General features: G+C 46.4%; 1 protein-coding gene across 1 annotated transcript in view; it reads left to right on the forward strand.

Moving 5' to 3' along the window:
• Positions 1 to 690: 690 nt before the first annotated feature.
• scfd1 (sec1 family domain containing 1) overlaps positions 691 to 14,423 on the forward strand; it is a 46,612-nt gene continuing 32,879 nt past the window's right edge. Inside the window, exons 1-4 of the mRNA XM_079262271.1 lie at positions 691 to 733; positions 4,603 to 4,673; positions 7,034 to 7,122; positions 11,140 to 11,230. Coding sequence (XP_079118397.1) covers positions 703 to 733; positions 4,603 to 4,673; positions 7,034 to 7,122; positions 11,140 to 11,230 — 282 coding nt within the window. The 5' untranslated portion in view covers positions 691 to 702. The remainder of the gene's footprint in view (positions 734 to 4,602; positions 4,674 to 7,033; positions 7,123 to 11,139; positions 11,231 to 14,423) is intronic.

Consider the following 14,423-nt stretch of genomic DNA (forward strand, 5'->3'; position numbering starts at 1 on the left):
GATGACCATGAGGCACACGCCCCAGGAGACGGCCCCAAGGATGACCATGAGGCACACGCCCCAGGAGACGGCCCCAAGGATGACCATGAGGCACACGCCCCAGAGAGGCACAGGCATCAGGTGGCAAGGTGACGGCAACCAGAGGTTACAATGGCAGACAGGGCCCAGGAGCCACCAACCACACAAAGCAGTAGAGACCCTGCCCAATGCCCTAGAGGACCAGGGCCCCATATGTGGATCCCCACAACCCAACCCACCAGACCCAGTTCCTTTGCTTCTTAGCAGAGGAGCTGCTAATCTCATATTTTATTTCTAGTATTCCAACCATAATCCAGGTGGAATGGATTTTCCAAATAATTCTGTTATTTTCAGGTTGGTTTTTAATAAAGTACTTCAAATATGGAGGAAAAGACATAACTCATACCTTCAGTCAACATAAACAATATTTCTCTGAATAAAGTCTAGAGATATTTGTCGAAAATGTTGAGACCAACGCATCAGCCATGTCGAGCTCGTCGATAGTGATGTCAGAATCACTCCGTTGGAAACATGAGATCGCTACGCCTCTTCTTCTTACCTTTTGTAATCGGTTTTCTAAAAATAGAGACGGAGTGAGACTTCTTCACTATCCGCTGATGTAAAGTGGTGTGACGTTGTTCCGCTGCCACGTCATCTTCTCCGTCACTACTAACAACATCAACAATGGCGACGTTTGTCCGGGAGAAGCAGACAGGTGTGTGAAGTTCTCGCTTTCTTTCAATAAACTTGACTTTCAGCCGCAGCAAGCAGATTTATAGGACAGTGGAGGGCTTACCTGGCCCGCGTACGAGCGTGTCAGTCAGCGATGTCAGACACCGCAGCCGGTTGGGCTGCTGTTCTCTGTTTCACTACATCAGATCCGTCCTCCTCCTGAAGACCGTGTTCCAACAGACACGGTGTTAACCAGGCAGCTGGCTGCTGTGGTGGAGCGTCAGGTGTGCATGTAGATGGAGCAGCTAGCATGCTGCTAACTGTGGAGACTGTCCAGGTGAAGCTAGCATGCTGCTAAGTGTGGAGACAGTTCAGGTGATGCTAGCATGCTGCTAACAGTGGAGACTGTCCAGGTGAGGCTAGCAAGCTGCTAATTGTGGACAGTGTCCAGGTGAGGCTAGCAAGCTGCTAATTGTGGACAGTGTCCAGGTGAGGCTCTCATCCTGCTAACTGTCTAGGTGAAGCTAGCAAGCTGCTAACTTTGGAGACTGTCCAGGTGAGGCTAGCATGCTGCTAACTGTGGAGACTGTCCAGGTGAAGCTAGCATGCTGCTACCTTTGGAGACTGTCCAGGTGAGGCTAGCGTGCTGCTAACTGTGTAGGTGAGGCTAGCATGCTGCTAACTGTCCAGGTGAGGCTAGCGTGCTGCTAACTGTGGAGACTGTCCAGGTGAAGTTAGCACGCTGCTAACTGTGGAGACTGTCCAGATGAGGCTAGCATGCTGCTAACAGTGGAGACTGTCCAGGTGAGGCTAGCACGCTGCTAACTGTGGAGACTGTCCAGGTGAGGCTAGCGTGCTGCTAACTGTGGAGACTGTCCAGGTGAGGCTAGCAAGCTGCTAACTGTGGAGACTGTCTAGGTGAGGCTAGAGTGCTGCTAACTGTGGAGACTGTCCAGGTGAGGCTAGCGTGCTGCTAACTGTGGAGACTGTCTAGGTGAGGCTAGAGTGCTGCTAACTGTGGAGACAGTCCAGGTGAGGCTGGCGTGCTGCTATCTGTGGAGACTGTCCAGGTAAAGTTAGCATGCTGCTAACTGTGGCGACTGTCCAGGTGAGGCTAGCGTGCTGCTAACTGTGGAGACTGTCCAGGTGAGGCTAGCATGCTGCTAACTGTCCAGGTGAAGCTAGCAAGCTGCGAACTGTGGAGACTGTCCAGGTGAGGCTACCATGCTGCTAACTGTGGAGACTATCCAGGTGAGGCTGGCGTGCTGCTATCTGTGGAGACTGTCCAGGTGAAGTTAGCATGCCGCTAACTGTGGCGACTGTCCAAGTGGGTCTAGCATGCTGGTAACAGTGGAGACTGTCCAGGTAAGGCTAGCAAGCTGCTAATTGTGGACAGTGTCCAGGTGAGGCTAGCAAGCTGCTAATTGTGGACAGTGTCCAGGTGAGGCTCTCATCCTGCTAACTGTCTAGGTGAAGCTAGCAAGCTGCTAACTTTGGAGACTGTCCAGGTGAGGCTAGCATGCTGCTAACTGTGGAGACTGTCCAGGTGAAGCTAGCATGCTGCTACCTTTGGAGACTGTCCAGGTGAGGCTAGCGTGCTGCTAACTGTGTAGGTGAGGCTAGCATGCTGCTAACTGTCCAGGTGAGGCTAGCGTGCTGCTAACTGTAGAGACTGTCCAGGTGAAGTTAGCACGCTGCTAACTTTGGAGACTGTCCAGATGAGGCTAGCATGCTGCTAACAGTGGAGACTGTGCAGGTGAGGCTAGCACGCTGCTAACTGTGGAGACTGTCCAGGTGAGGCTAGCGTGCTGCTAACTGTGGAGACAGTCCAGGTGAGGCTAGCGTGCTGCTAACTGTTGAGACTGTCTAGGTGAGGCTAGAGTGCTGCTAACTGTGGAGACTGTCCAGGTGAGGCTAGCGTGCTGCTAACTGTGGAGACTGTCCAGGTGAAGTTAGCACGCTGCTAACTGTGGAGACTGTCCAGATGAGGCTAGCATGCTGCTAACTGTGGAGACTGTCTAGGTGAGGCTAGAGTGCTGCTAACTGTGGAGACTGTCCAGGTGAAGCTAGCACGCTGCGAACTGTGGAGACTGTCCAGGTGAGGCTAGCACGCTTCTAACTGTGGAGACTGTCTAGGTGTGGGCTAGCATGCTTCTAACTGTCCAGGTGAGGCTAGCAAGCTACTAACTGTGGAGACTGTTCAGGTGATGCTAGCAAGCTGCTAATTGTGGAGACTGTCCAGGTGAGGCTAGCAAGCTGCTAACTGTGGAGACTGTCCAGGTGAGGCTAGCACGCTGCTAACTGTGGAGACAGTCCAGGTGAGGCTGGCAAGCTGCTAACTGTGGAGACTGTCCAGGTGAGGCTAGCAAGCTGATAACTGTGGAGACTCCAGGTGAGGCTGGCATGCTGCTAACTGTGGAGACTATCCAGGTAAAGCTAGCATGCTGCTAACAGTGGAGACTGTCCAGGTGAGGCTAGCACGCTGCTAACTGTGGAGACAGTCCAGGTGAGGCTAGCAAGCTGATAACTGTGGAGACTCCAGGTGAGGCTGGCATGCTGCTAACTGTGGAGACTATCCAGGTAAAGCTAGCATGCTGCTAACAGTGGAGACTGTCCAGGTGAGGCTAGCACGCTGCTAACTGTGGAGACTGTCCAGGTGAGGCTAGCACGCTGCTAACTGTCCAGGTGAGGCTAGCACGCTGCTAACTGTGGAGACTGTCCAGGTAAGGCTAGCACACTGCTAACAGTGGAGACTGTCTAGGTGAGGCTAGCACGCTGCTAACTGTGGAGACAGTCCAGGTGAGGCTAGCAAGCTGCTAACTGTGGAGACTATCCAGGTGAAGCTAGCTCGCTGCTAACTGTGGAGACTGTCCAGGTGAGGCTAGGACGCTGCTAACAGTGGAGTCTGTCTAGGTGAGGGTAGCACACTGCTAACTGTGGAGACTGTCCAGGTGAAGCCATGCACATATCTACATAGACGCTGCATAGTATCACGCTGCCTACACGAGCTGAGGTCTGATCGCGCCGGCATCTTGGATGGGTCTCCATGCGCCTCCAATCTATTTATCTGTAAGGTCTAGGTCCAACCACAACAATAACTTTACCAAGTTTTATCAGATTTTTTTTCTCCCGGTTCGGTTTGTTACAAAGAGCAGAGATATTGTTCTGATACAGATCACTGTAAAGCATTAAAAACACGTGCTTTTATGCTAAAATATTTTGTAATGCTATTTCAGACATAAAAGCTACAATATAAATAAATGTATAAATGAATTGGATACGAACATGTTTGATTGTTTATTAATGCATCTGCATTTGTCTATTTTTTATTTGGTCAAATAAATGTTCATTTAACCTTGTGAAATGTAATTCCACACTATCTGATTTTAATATTTCAACCGTATGCTGAACTAAATACAGGAATAGTTGCAGGCTTTCTCTTGACTATGGTTGATTCTTTCTTTTAGTTACATTGATCAATTTATCAACATAGAGATACAACTGTACAAAGTCTGAAAATAAAGTATTGTATCAAAACTGTGCAAATCAAAAGTTACCCAGAAAAACACTTGGAAACCATAAACCTTCACCAAGGTCTTTAAAAAGTTCCTGGATCCAAACGGTGATCCGGATCAGCACTAAGATTAAATCAGTTCTTCCTTTTTACTTTTCCAACACATCCTCAAAATCTCATGGAAATCCATCCAGAACCTTTTAATTTATCTTGAACACAAAAAAATAAAGCCGGTAAAAACATAAACTCCTTGGCGGAGGTAATTATGCTTCCATGTAAAACTCTCTTTGTGAAGCATCAATATCATATTTTTCCATAAACACCTCATAGGAGTAAAATTTATCATTTGCATTTTAGTAGATTATTCTCTGTGTTTACTGTCTTTTCTGTCTCTGCAGTTGCTCTAAAGCGCATGCTGAACTTCAACGCTCCTCCTCTGAAGAACACAGCAGCCGAGCCAGTATGGAAGGTAACACTTTCCTCTGATGGTTGATTCACAGAAATAAACATCTCTTTATGCTCAGAGGGTGTAAAACCTCCTGCTTCCACAGCTTTTTATCCTGTTTGTCACCTGTCAAACCTCCTTGTGCATGGAGAAAGACCTGAGAAGCCTGAGGAAGGGACATTTATCTCAACATGTTGGACACACTCATTTAAATGGTCATCGGAAAAATGGTAGAAATAAGATCAGATTAAAATGACACGTCAGTGACTTTGCTGGACAACTGAAAGAAACTTTCAGGTGATTTTCAGTGAAATATGAAAATCACCTAAAATTAATTTCTTCTTCCTCCATATTTCCCGTCACTTCCCGAATCGTGCCTGTGAATATGAGCCGATGGTGCAAACTCCACCTAAACGGTGATTAAAATGAAGATGTGTCATGTTGAACAGTTTCTGTCAGAACTACACAACACAGTTCACCACAAGTAGTTTAATACATAAGAATATGAACATTTTTAGATTATTGCTTTGATTCTTTAGTCAGAAAACTTCATATAGTTTGTAAATTATGAAGGTTATGAAGCAACTTGAGAAACTGAACCAGAACAAGGCTGCAGGTCCAGATGGTGTCAGTCCCAGAGTTCTCAAGACCTGCTCACAACTATATCAGATTCTCCAGCACCTTTTCAACACCAGTCTGAGACAAAATAGAGTCCCAGTGCTGTGGAAAACCTCCTGCCTTGTTCCAGTGCCTAAAAAAAAAAAAACAACCAGCTGAACCAAGTGACTACAGACCAGTTGTCCTGACATCTCACATCATGAAAGTCCTGGAGAGACTCTTACTGGCTCACCTCAACAAGCAAGTAAACACCTTTCAGGACCCATTACAGTTTGCATATCATAATTGACTTGGGGTTGAAGATGCCATCATATACCTGCTCCAGAGAGCACACTCTCATCTGGACCATTCAGGCAGCACTCTGAGGGTCATGTTCTTTCATTTCTCAAGTGCTTTTAATACCATTCAGGCTGCTTTGTTGTGTGAGAAGCTCCATAAATTCCAGGTGGATACCTCCACAACCACCTGGATCTATGACTACCTCACTAACAGACCCCAGTTTGTGAGACTGAAAGGTTGTGTGTCTGAGATGGAGGTCAGCAGCACTGGTGCACCACAAGGAACTGTACTCTGGCCATTCCTCTTCACACTGTACACCTCAGACTTAAATACCAGCAAAACAAAAGAGATGATTGTTGACTTCAGGAGGAACAAGAATAAACAAAGCACTGTTTCCATCCTGGGAGAGGAGGTGGAGGTGGTGGAGGAATACAAGTATCTTGGAGTTCAGCTGGACAACAAACTGGACTGGAAATGCAACACTGACTACATCTACAAGAAAGGTCAGAGCAGACTGTACTTCTTAAGGAAGCTGAGATGGTTTAACGTCTGCACCAAGATGTTGCATATCTTCTATAAGTCTGTTGTGGAGAGTGCAGTCAGCTTTGCAGCATCTGCTGGGGTAGTAGCATCAGAACCAGAGACTTGAAGAGAATCAACAAACTGATCCAGAAAGCTGGTTCTGTGCTTGGAGTAACTCTGGAGCCGCTGGAGCTGATTGTCCAAAGAAGAATGCTGCACAAGCTGATGAAGATGATGGAGGATTCTTCACACCCTCTCTACAACACAGTGATGAAACAACAAAGTGTGTTCAGTGAGAGGCTTCTTCAGGTCCGATGTAAGACTGAAAGATACAGATCATTCCTGCCAGCAGCCATCAGCTGGAACAAGACCTCCTCTAGTTAATTATTATCTACTACAATACTGGATTTCCCTTTGGGGATTAATAAAGTATTTTTCATTTCATTAAACAAGCATAAAGTAAAGGATTCATGGACACTTTGGTTAAAACAGACAGAAAAACACAGAACAATGAATCTAACAGTAACAGTAACATAGAAGGTAAATGGAGAACAGGAGCATTTACATTGTGTCATGCATGACCAGTCTGTGGGAAGGAAAATGGCTGCTGGGTCTTTACGGTTTCCTGGCGCCAACAGAAACATGGTGGTACCTCGAGCTCAGAGCTCCACATCGGGATCTGCAGCACAGCAGGATGAAAAGGATGCAGCGATAGTTCAGCTGATCTGGAATCAGACCATCTTCATCCTGATGAAGACCCCTGACAGGCAGGTGAGACTCTAACGATGGACGTTTCCAGAGTCACCATGAGATGCTGTGGCGCTCTGTCCGCTGATGGAGCGCTCCTACCAGGGACGAAGACGTGTCGTCAGCTGCTTCTCATCGGGTTCAGATGGTTTTCCAGCTCAGAGGACAGAGGAGATGAAGAGATCCTGGTTTGATATTCTTCCTGGATCTGTCTGCAGGTGTTGGTGTACGACCGCTTCGGCCAGGACATCATCTCCCCGCTGCTGTCTGTCAAAGAGCTGCGAGACATGGGCATCACCCTGCATCTGTAAGTAGCTGATGGAGGCAGCAGCTCCTCCAGGTTTGTTTATTTCTGCGCTGGACTGAAGACCTGACCCTCCTCCTCGGCTGCTCGTGGATCTTTAACATGTCATGAATCAGTTCACCAGGCAGATGATGCAGAACGGCAGGCTGGTTCTGTTTGCGACTCCTGCAGAATGTTCCAGCGCACCGGACCAGTAACATAATAACCTGTATGGCAGCTTCTGTACGACTCATTAACGGTGTGAGCTGGTTTTCATGTTTCAGAACAGATTTTAGTCTCAACGTTCTTATTAATAACATTTCTGGTGGAAATCCAGATTCTTGTCGTGGTGGAGGATCAATATCAAACATTTTCTTCATTTTGTGGGAAAGTTTATATTAGATTTTGCTCCACCGTGTCGAACTTCACACCATTTCTTTGGTTTTATTTTCTGCTGTTGGTGTCGCCGTTTCTCCAGATGTGCTACGGCAGGTCAGAGTTGGCGTGGAGGTCAGGACGTTTTACCGCCAAGCCCTGTTTTTAGAAATCCCAAAGGTGTCTGGAGCTGGCGTACGGCGGGTTTTGTGTGCAACAGCTTTATGAGGCCCCTAGGGTGTTCCCTGAAAGGTTTCATACGCTAAAAACAGTAAGATGAGATACAAGATAAGCCCTTATTAGTCCCACCGTGTGGAAATTCCAGTGTTGCTCCGCATAGAGAACAGGAGAGTGTAAAACATGAAATATCCAAGATAATAGCTCTAAGAATAACTTTAGCAATAGACCTAAAACAGACTTAAATGTGACACAGCATTCAGGTGGAGCAGAAAACATAAAATGAAAGATTGTTTTTTGCAATCTATCATGTATTATTCTAGTATTATATCCAGCAACATGACTATGCACAGTTCAGCATACCAGTCATAAATGTCAGTAGTAATATCAGTAAAGTGACCTTAGTGAGCTGTACCAGACACGGTTCTCTCTGTTGCACATGGTATCTGGGTGCTGATGGCTCCGGTTGGACCATACGGAGTTTAACAGTGTTCAGTCTGACAACAGCAGCTCTGCTTCACGCAGCCAGGGCACATCAGTCTGAGGCTGCTCTCCAGAGCAGACGGAGTCCTGGACGGGGAGGGGACTCATGGTCCAGCATAGACCATGAGCATAGACCTGAGCTCAGCCAGGACCCTCCTGTCCCCCACCTCCCACTGTCCAGAAGACAGCCCAGTATGGAGTCATAGAAGGTCCCCAGGAGAGGTCCTCTCACTCTGAAGGACCTGAGTCTCCTCAGGTGGGACAGTCTGCTCTGAACCCAGGTGATTCTCCAGGCGAGTCTCCAGGCGAGTCACCAGGTGAGACGGAGAGCGGTGCAGGATGACGGGGTCCTCCACCCTGATGCCGAGCCGGTATGCGAACTGCAGAGATCCAGCGGTTGAGCCGAGGTGGCCGGGGGTCAGATTTATACAACCAGGCTCCTACAAGCCGTTTCACCTTTATAAATCCCACCTGCACAATCACACCTGTTTGTGTGCAATGTTCCGCCCACATTCAGCCAGAAATGGTCGATGCAAAGCACCTCATGAATAACAATGGACTGGGTGCCGTTCCATGAATGCCGCAGCGTCCCGAACGGTTAGAATTTCTAAAATGCGTTTTTCATTGATTTTTCAGACAAGCAGCATCATGAATAGCGCAGCGAGTCTGTTCCCTGCGTAACATGTACGGGACACGGGAACGTGGACAAACCGTCCAGAAGTCACATCATGCAGAACTCTGGAGCGGTTCTAATCTGAGAGATGACAAGAACCTCTTTAAACCTTAGGAGAGAAACGTTACATGGTCGTCATGAATCCGTTTCTGGATTTAATCCAAGGCTGACTGCCTTACAGAGGTCCCTCATCAGCTGATGAGAAGGTTAGACTCCTTCTACATAAACAATCTCTATTGCTACTGTTTACCGCTAGTTACTGGTGATCTGAAGAGTCCCAAACAGGCTTTATGTCAGGCAGGAGGACCAGATTGATGAGTCGTAGACATGGTGTCCTGCTAAAAGCACCGAGGTCAACCTGACCTCATGTTTAGGGATGTACCAGAAGAGAGGCCTCCTAACATGAGCAGTAGAATGATGCTTCAGGTTCAGTACAACCATATTTATATATTTTTTCCAGTACTAACATGTAACATATGGAAACCCAGTGGTTAACACCTATAACTGACCATGGATGGTGCGGTTCTGGCAGGTCGGTTTCTCCAGTACGGGACCCGGTTCAGCACATCGATCCAGGAGCGATGCTGTAAATCTGTATATCAGCCAGTCTTCATGGTGGAGCAGGATCCCTGAAAACGTCTGCCGTCTGCAGCGTCTTCCAGCAGAGCCGCTGTGTTTACATGTCTACAGCTGCCAGTCTGACTGGCTTGTCCCAGTTCATGTTAGTCTGTGGCCCACATCACCCTGGTGGTCGTCTGGGAGGAAGATGATGATGAGAACTCTGATTAAATCTTCTGCACACTTTGATTTAATATTTAGAAAGACTTATAGATTTTTATGTGTTTTATAGAAAGGTTCTGATGTGTAGTTCTGACCCAGTACACCGCTGTTGTTAACATTTGTGATGAAGCTGATCGATGGGGGAAAATGAAATGTCAGAGGAATCATGACTCCATGGGGCTTCAGTTCTGCACCTCGCCATCGCCACCGCCAGCCTTCGTCTGGTGAGGGACCGCATGTCCTCCCTCAAGACTGTTTTATAAGTTACACAGTTCACCTGTTTCAGAGCCTGTTTGGTGTTCACTGGCTGGAACCACATACTGGTCTGGCTGGAACCACATACTGGTCTGGCTGGAACCACATACTGGTCTGGCTGGAACCACATACTGGTCTGGCTGGAACCACATACTGGTCTGGGTCTGGCTGGAACCACATACTGGTCTGGGTCTGGCTGGAACCACATACTGGTCTGGGTCTGGCTGGTACCACATACTGGTCTGGGTCTGGCTGGTACCACATAATGGTCTGGGTCTGGCTGGTACCACATACTGGTCTGGGTCTGGCTGGTATCACATACTGGTCTGGCTAGAACCACATACTGGTCTGGGTCTGTAAAAACCGTTTTGTTCTGTTTGTCAGAAATTTGTTGTGGACCGAAAGGTTGGGTTTGGACCATAGGGGATTCATGGCGAGCATGGTCTTGGTGATGTCATCAGATTAGCGTCCGTCTGCCACAGTGAAGAATTGTGGGACGTTAATATTCAATTCATTTCAACACAACTTTATTTATATAGCGTCAAATCACGGCAATGCCATCCCAAGACGCTTTACAGACAGAGAAGAAAACATAATGAAGGCCAATTCACAACAGCCTATATAAGGAAACCAACAGATTGAGTTGGAGGTCCAACTCAATCTCCCATCCTGAGCAAGCACACTGGCGACAGTGGGAAGGAAAAAACTCCCTTTTAACAGGAAGGAAACCTCCGGCAGAACCCGGCTCAGGACAGGCAGCCATCTGCCTCTGCTGTGTGGGGGGAAGAGGACAGAAAGTCAACAGACAACAGGAACTGCTACTCCCGGCCAGGGAGACCTGCTGAGACAGGAGACATACATGTTAATGATGCAACACTGTTATTGGGGGAGGGGGGGGGGGATAAAAGAGAGAGAGAGAGAGAAAGAAAGAAGCTCAGTGTATCAGGAAATGTCCCTCAGCAGTCTAAACCTGTAGCAGCATAACTAAGGGATACTAACCATCCCTAGTTATAGGACTTATCAAAAAGATAAGTCTTCAGCCTAGTCTTAAAGGTGGGGAGGGTGTCTGCTTCCCTAACACTAACTGGGAGCTTATTCCATAAGAGAGGGGCCTGATAACCAAAGGCTCTGCCTCCTGCTCGGCTCTTTCCAGCGGGATAATAAAAGTGCAGGTGGACCCAACCTGGGTTCTGGTCCGCCAGCAGTTCTGACAACCAATGCAATCACAACAAGGACAAAGATGAGACCAAGGAGGTGGGTTTGAACGCTGTTCCTGGCTGATGCTTGTTTGTGTTCAGGCTCCTGCACTCGGACAGAGATCCCATTCCAGACGTTCCAGCCATCTACTTCCTGATGCCCACAGAGGAGAACATCGACAGGATTTGTCAGGTACTTTCCCTCTTCCTGATCCAGCAGCTGGAAGGCTGGAAGGGTTCGGCTTATTTTATAATACACATTTCTCTTCGTGTTTGCATCTTTACCGAATAAAGCAGATCCAAAGCAGACATGTGAGATGAAACTCTGCCCATCTGATTACATACATAATGAGAAGTTAATCCTCTGATCTGATGGAGGTAAATGTTACCCTGCGGGATGATCGGGGTCCTGATAGTCCCCTTTTTGTGTCTCTTTATGCCACCTGTTGCCACCTGTTGAACTTGGAACAGACTAAAGTTTAGCAGGGTCATGTGACCTGCAGCTCGGTAGTTTCATGCTTTTAGTACAGTTAATCTTTTAGAAAGTTTGATCTGATTACGATTTAATTACTAAACGTTTGTCAGGATTTTCATGCATCGTTGAGGGTGGGTTACATGTATACGACTTTATACTCCATTCATTGTCCAAAAAATGAAGAAACCACATTTATCTCCTTTTATCTTTTATTGATGTGGAACCAGAAATAACTGCAGCACATCTCAAACTTACTTTTCACGTTGTTTTAAATGTTTCCCTGGAATCTTGTGAGCAGTAGTTAGGAATGAAAACCTCTTCTAAGCTGGACTGGAACAAAGCTGTTCGCACATGTTTTTTGTATTATTAATATCTTTATTTTAGCTTTAAACAACTTACATATTGATTAAGTCTAGTCTGTTCTCATGTCCGTAAAAACCAAAATGTTTAAAAACCGTGACCTTTGGACCCGATGAGTAAATCTCAAGGCTAGCTGCTAGCTTACTGCTACCTCTGTTGTTTACTGTTTCTGCTCCGTTTGTCATTTATTTTTCATTAAAACTGTTTCTGTTATTTATTTGTAATAAAAAACCATCCGTTTGTTTTAACATTGTATCTTAATAGAATCTGCGCGTGTTGCTTTGAGAGAAACGGTTAAAAGTTACAGATTTCATCAGAAAAATGTTTTAACCTGAATATAAAAGTGTCGACATGTGGTGAAAATTCAGCTTTATTTTTATAGCGCCACTTCACAACAATGTTGTCACAGGGCACTTTACATACACAAATCAACATCATTTCAAGCCAATTCATACATATCCTGTAATAGAAACCAACTGATTGCATGGAGTCATGACTTGGATCCAATCCCCCATCCTGAGCTGCACGCGGCGACAGTGGGAAGGAAAAAACTCCCCTTTAACAGGAAGAAAACCTCCGGCAGAACCCGGCTCAGGGAGGGCAGCCATCTGCCTCGACTGGTTGGGGTGGAGAGGACAGGAAAGACAGAACATGTGGACCCTGGTCTGGACCCTGGTCTGGACTCTGGTCTGGACCCTGGTCTGGACTCTGGTCTGGACTCTGGTCTGGACTCTGGTCTGGACTCTGGTCTGGACCCTGGTCTGGACTCTGGTCTCTGGTCTGGTCTCTGCTCTCTGGTCTGGTCTCTGGTAAGGACTCTGGTCTGTGGTCTGGTCTCTGGACTCTGGTCTCTGGTCTCTGGTCTCTGGACTCTGGTCTGGTCCCTGTCTGCACCCTGGCCTCTGGTCTGGCCTCTGGTCTGGACTCTGGTCTCTGGACTCTGGTCTGGTCCCTGACTGGACTCTGGTCTCTGGTCTGGTCTCTGCTCTCTGGTCTGGTCTCTGGTCTAGTCTCTGGTAAGAACTCTGGTCTCTGGACTCTGGTCTGGTCCCTGACTGGACTCTGGTCTCTGGTGTGGACTCTGGTCTGGACTCTGGTCTCTTGTCTGGACTAGTTGACGTGAGTGTTTGGATCTATAATGTCTGCTTGGTTTACATCCCAGATGGATTCTGTGATTTGTGAACCATCAGAAAGGTTTAAAATCCACCCTGAGACTGGAAACCTGGTTACCAGTCTATACTGGTTCCCAGTTTATACTTGTTCCCAGTCTAGACTGGAAACCAGTCAGACTGGTTTCCAGTCTAGACTGGGAACAAGTATAAACTGGGAACCAGTATAGACTGGTAACCAGTATAAAGATGTTAAACCTGGTGTGATGTGTTCAGATCTTCCTGGTTAAAGCTCCCGCAGCATCTGGATGAGCTGCAGATGTTTCATGGTCTTTGTAGAAAGTCATGTTAAAAGACCATTCCAGTCATCCAGTCTACTGGTTTTATTGGGAAGTACTGTTAAAAGACAGTTTCAGTGAGCCACCCAACTGGTTTTACTGACAAGTAACAGTAACTAGAAAAATTGCTGTTCTTGCAGAACAGCAGTGTGAATGCTTTCATGCTGAAACGCTTGAACTGTAATGCTAAACTGTAATGCTAATAAAAAAAAACAGAGTTAAAAGAGTTTAAACAGAGTTAAAATTGCTGAAAGCTGAGCTAAAATTAGTTGAATGTGTTTGAATATGGCTGAAATGTGGTTGTGGAAGGATTAGATGAAGAAGTTGTACAGCTGAGGTCAACAGTTGAAAGATTTATAGATCAAAATGGTGTTTCAAGGTGTTGAAATTGTTTGAAGGTTGTGAAATGAGTGCAAGACAGTAGAACTTGGCTGAAAAATGGGTGTAAAACAGTTAAAAATGGCTGAAATATCCTGGTTGAAGCCTTAAGCTGAACTATCAATGAAGATGGAGAAAGCAGTACAAGTGCTGAATCCTGAAATGGTGTTAAAAGGAGTAAAGAGGGGTTGAAAGTTGAACTGAAAACAGTGGAAGACAGTTGAACATGGCTGAAATGTTCTGGTTGAAGCCTTTAGCTGAAGTATATATAAAGCTGAAGCCATTAGTACAAGTGTTGAAGCCTGAAATGGTGTTTAAAAGGAGTAAAGAGAGTGGAAAGTTGAACTGACAACAGTGGAAGACAGTTCAACATGGCTGAAATGTCCTTGTTGAAGCCTTTAGCTGAAGTTACTCTCAAGCGGAAGCCATTAGTACAAGTGTTGAAGCCTGAAATGGTGTTTAAAAGGAGTAAAAAGGGGTTGAAAGTTGAACTGAAAACAGTGGAAAACAGTTGAACATGGCTGAAATGTCCTGGTTGAAGCCTTTAGCTGAAGTATATATAAAGCTGAAGCCATTTGTACAAGTGATGAAGCCTGAAATGGTGTCTAAAAGGGGTGAAGAGGGTTGAAAGTTGAACTGAAATGAGTGCAAGACAGTTGACGACAGTTGAAAAATGAATAAAAGACAGTTAAATGTGGTTAAAATGTTCTTGTTGAGGCCTAAGCT

The sequence above is a fragment of the Telmatherina bonti genome (assembly GCF_933228915.1).
Source record: "Telmatherina bonti genome assembly, chromosome: 22".
In the NCBI taxonomy this organism is placed as follows: domain Eukaryota; kingdom Metazoa; phylum Chordata; class Actinopteri; order Atheriniformes; family Telmatherinidae; genus Telmatherina; species Telmatherina bonti.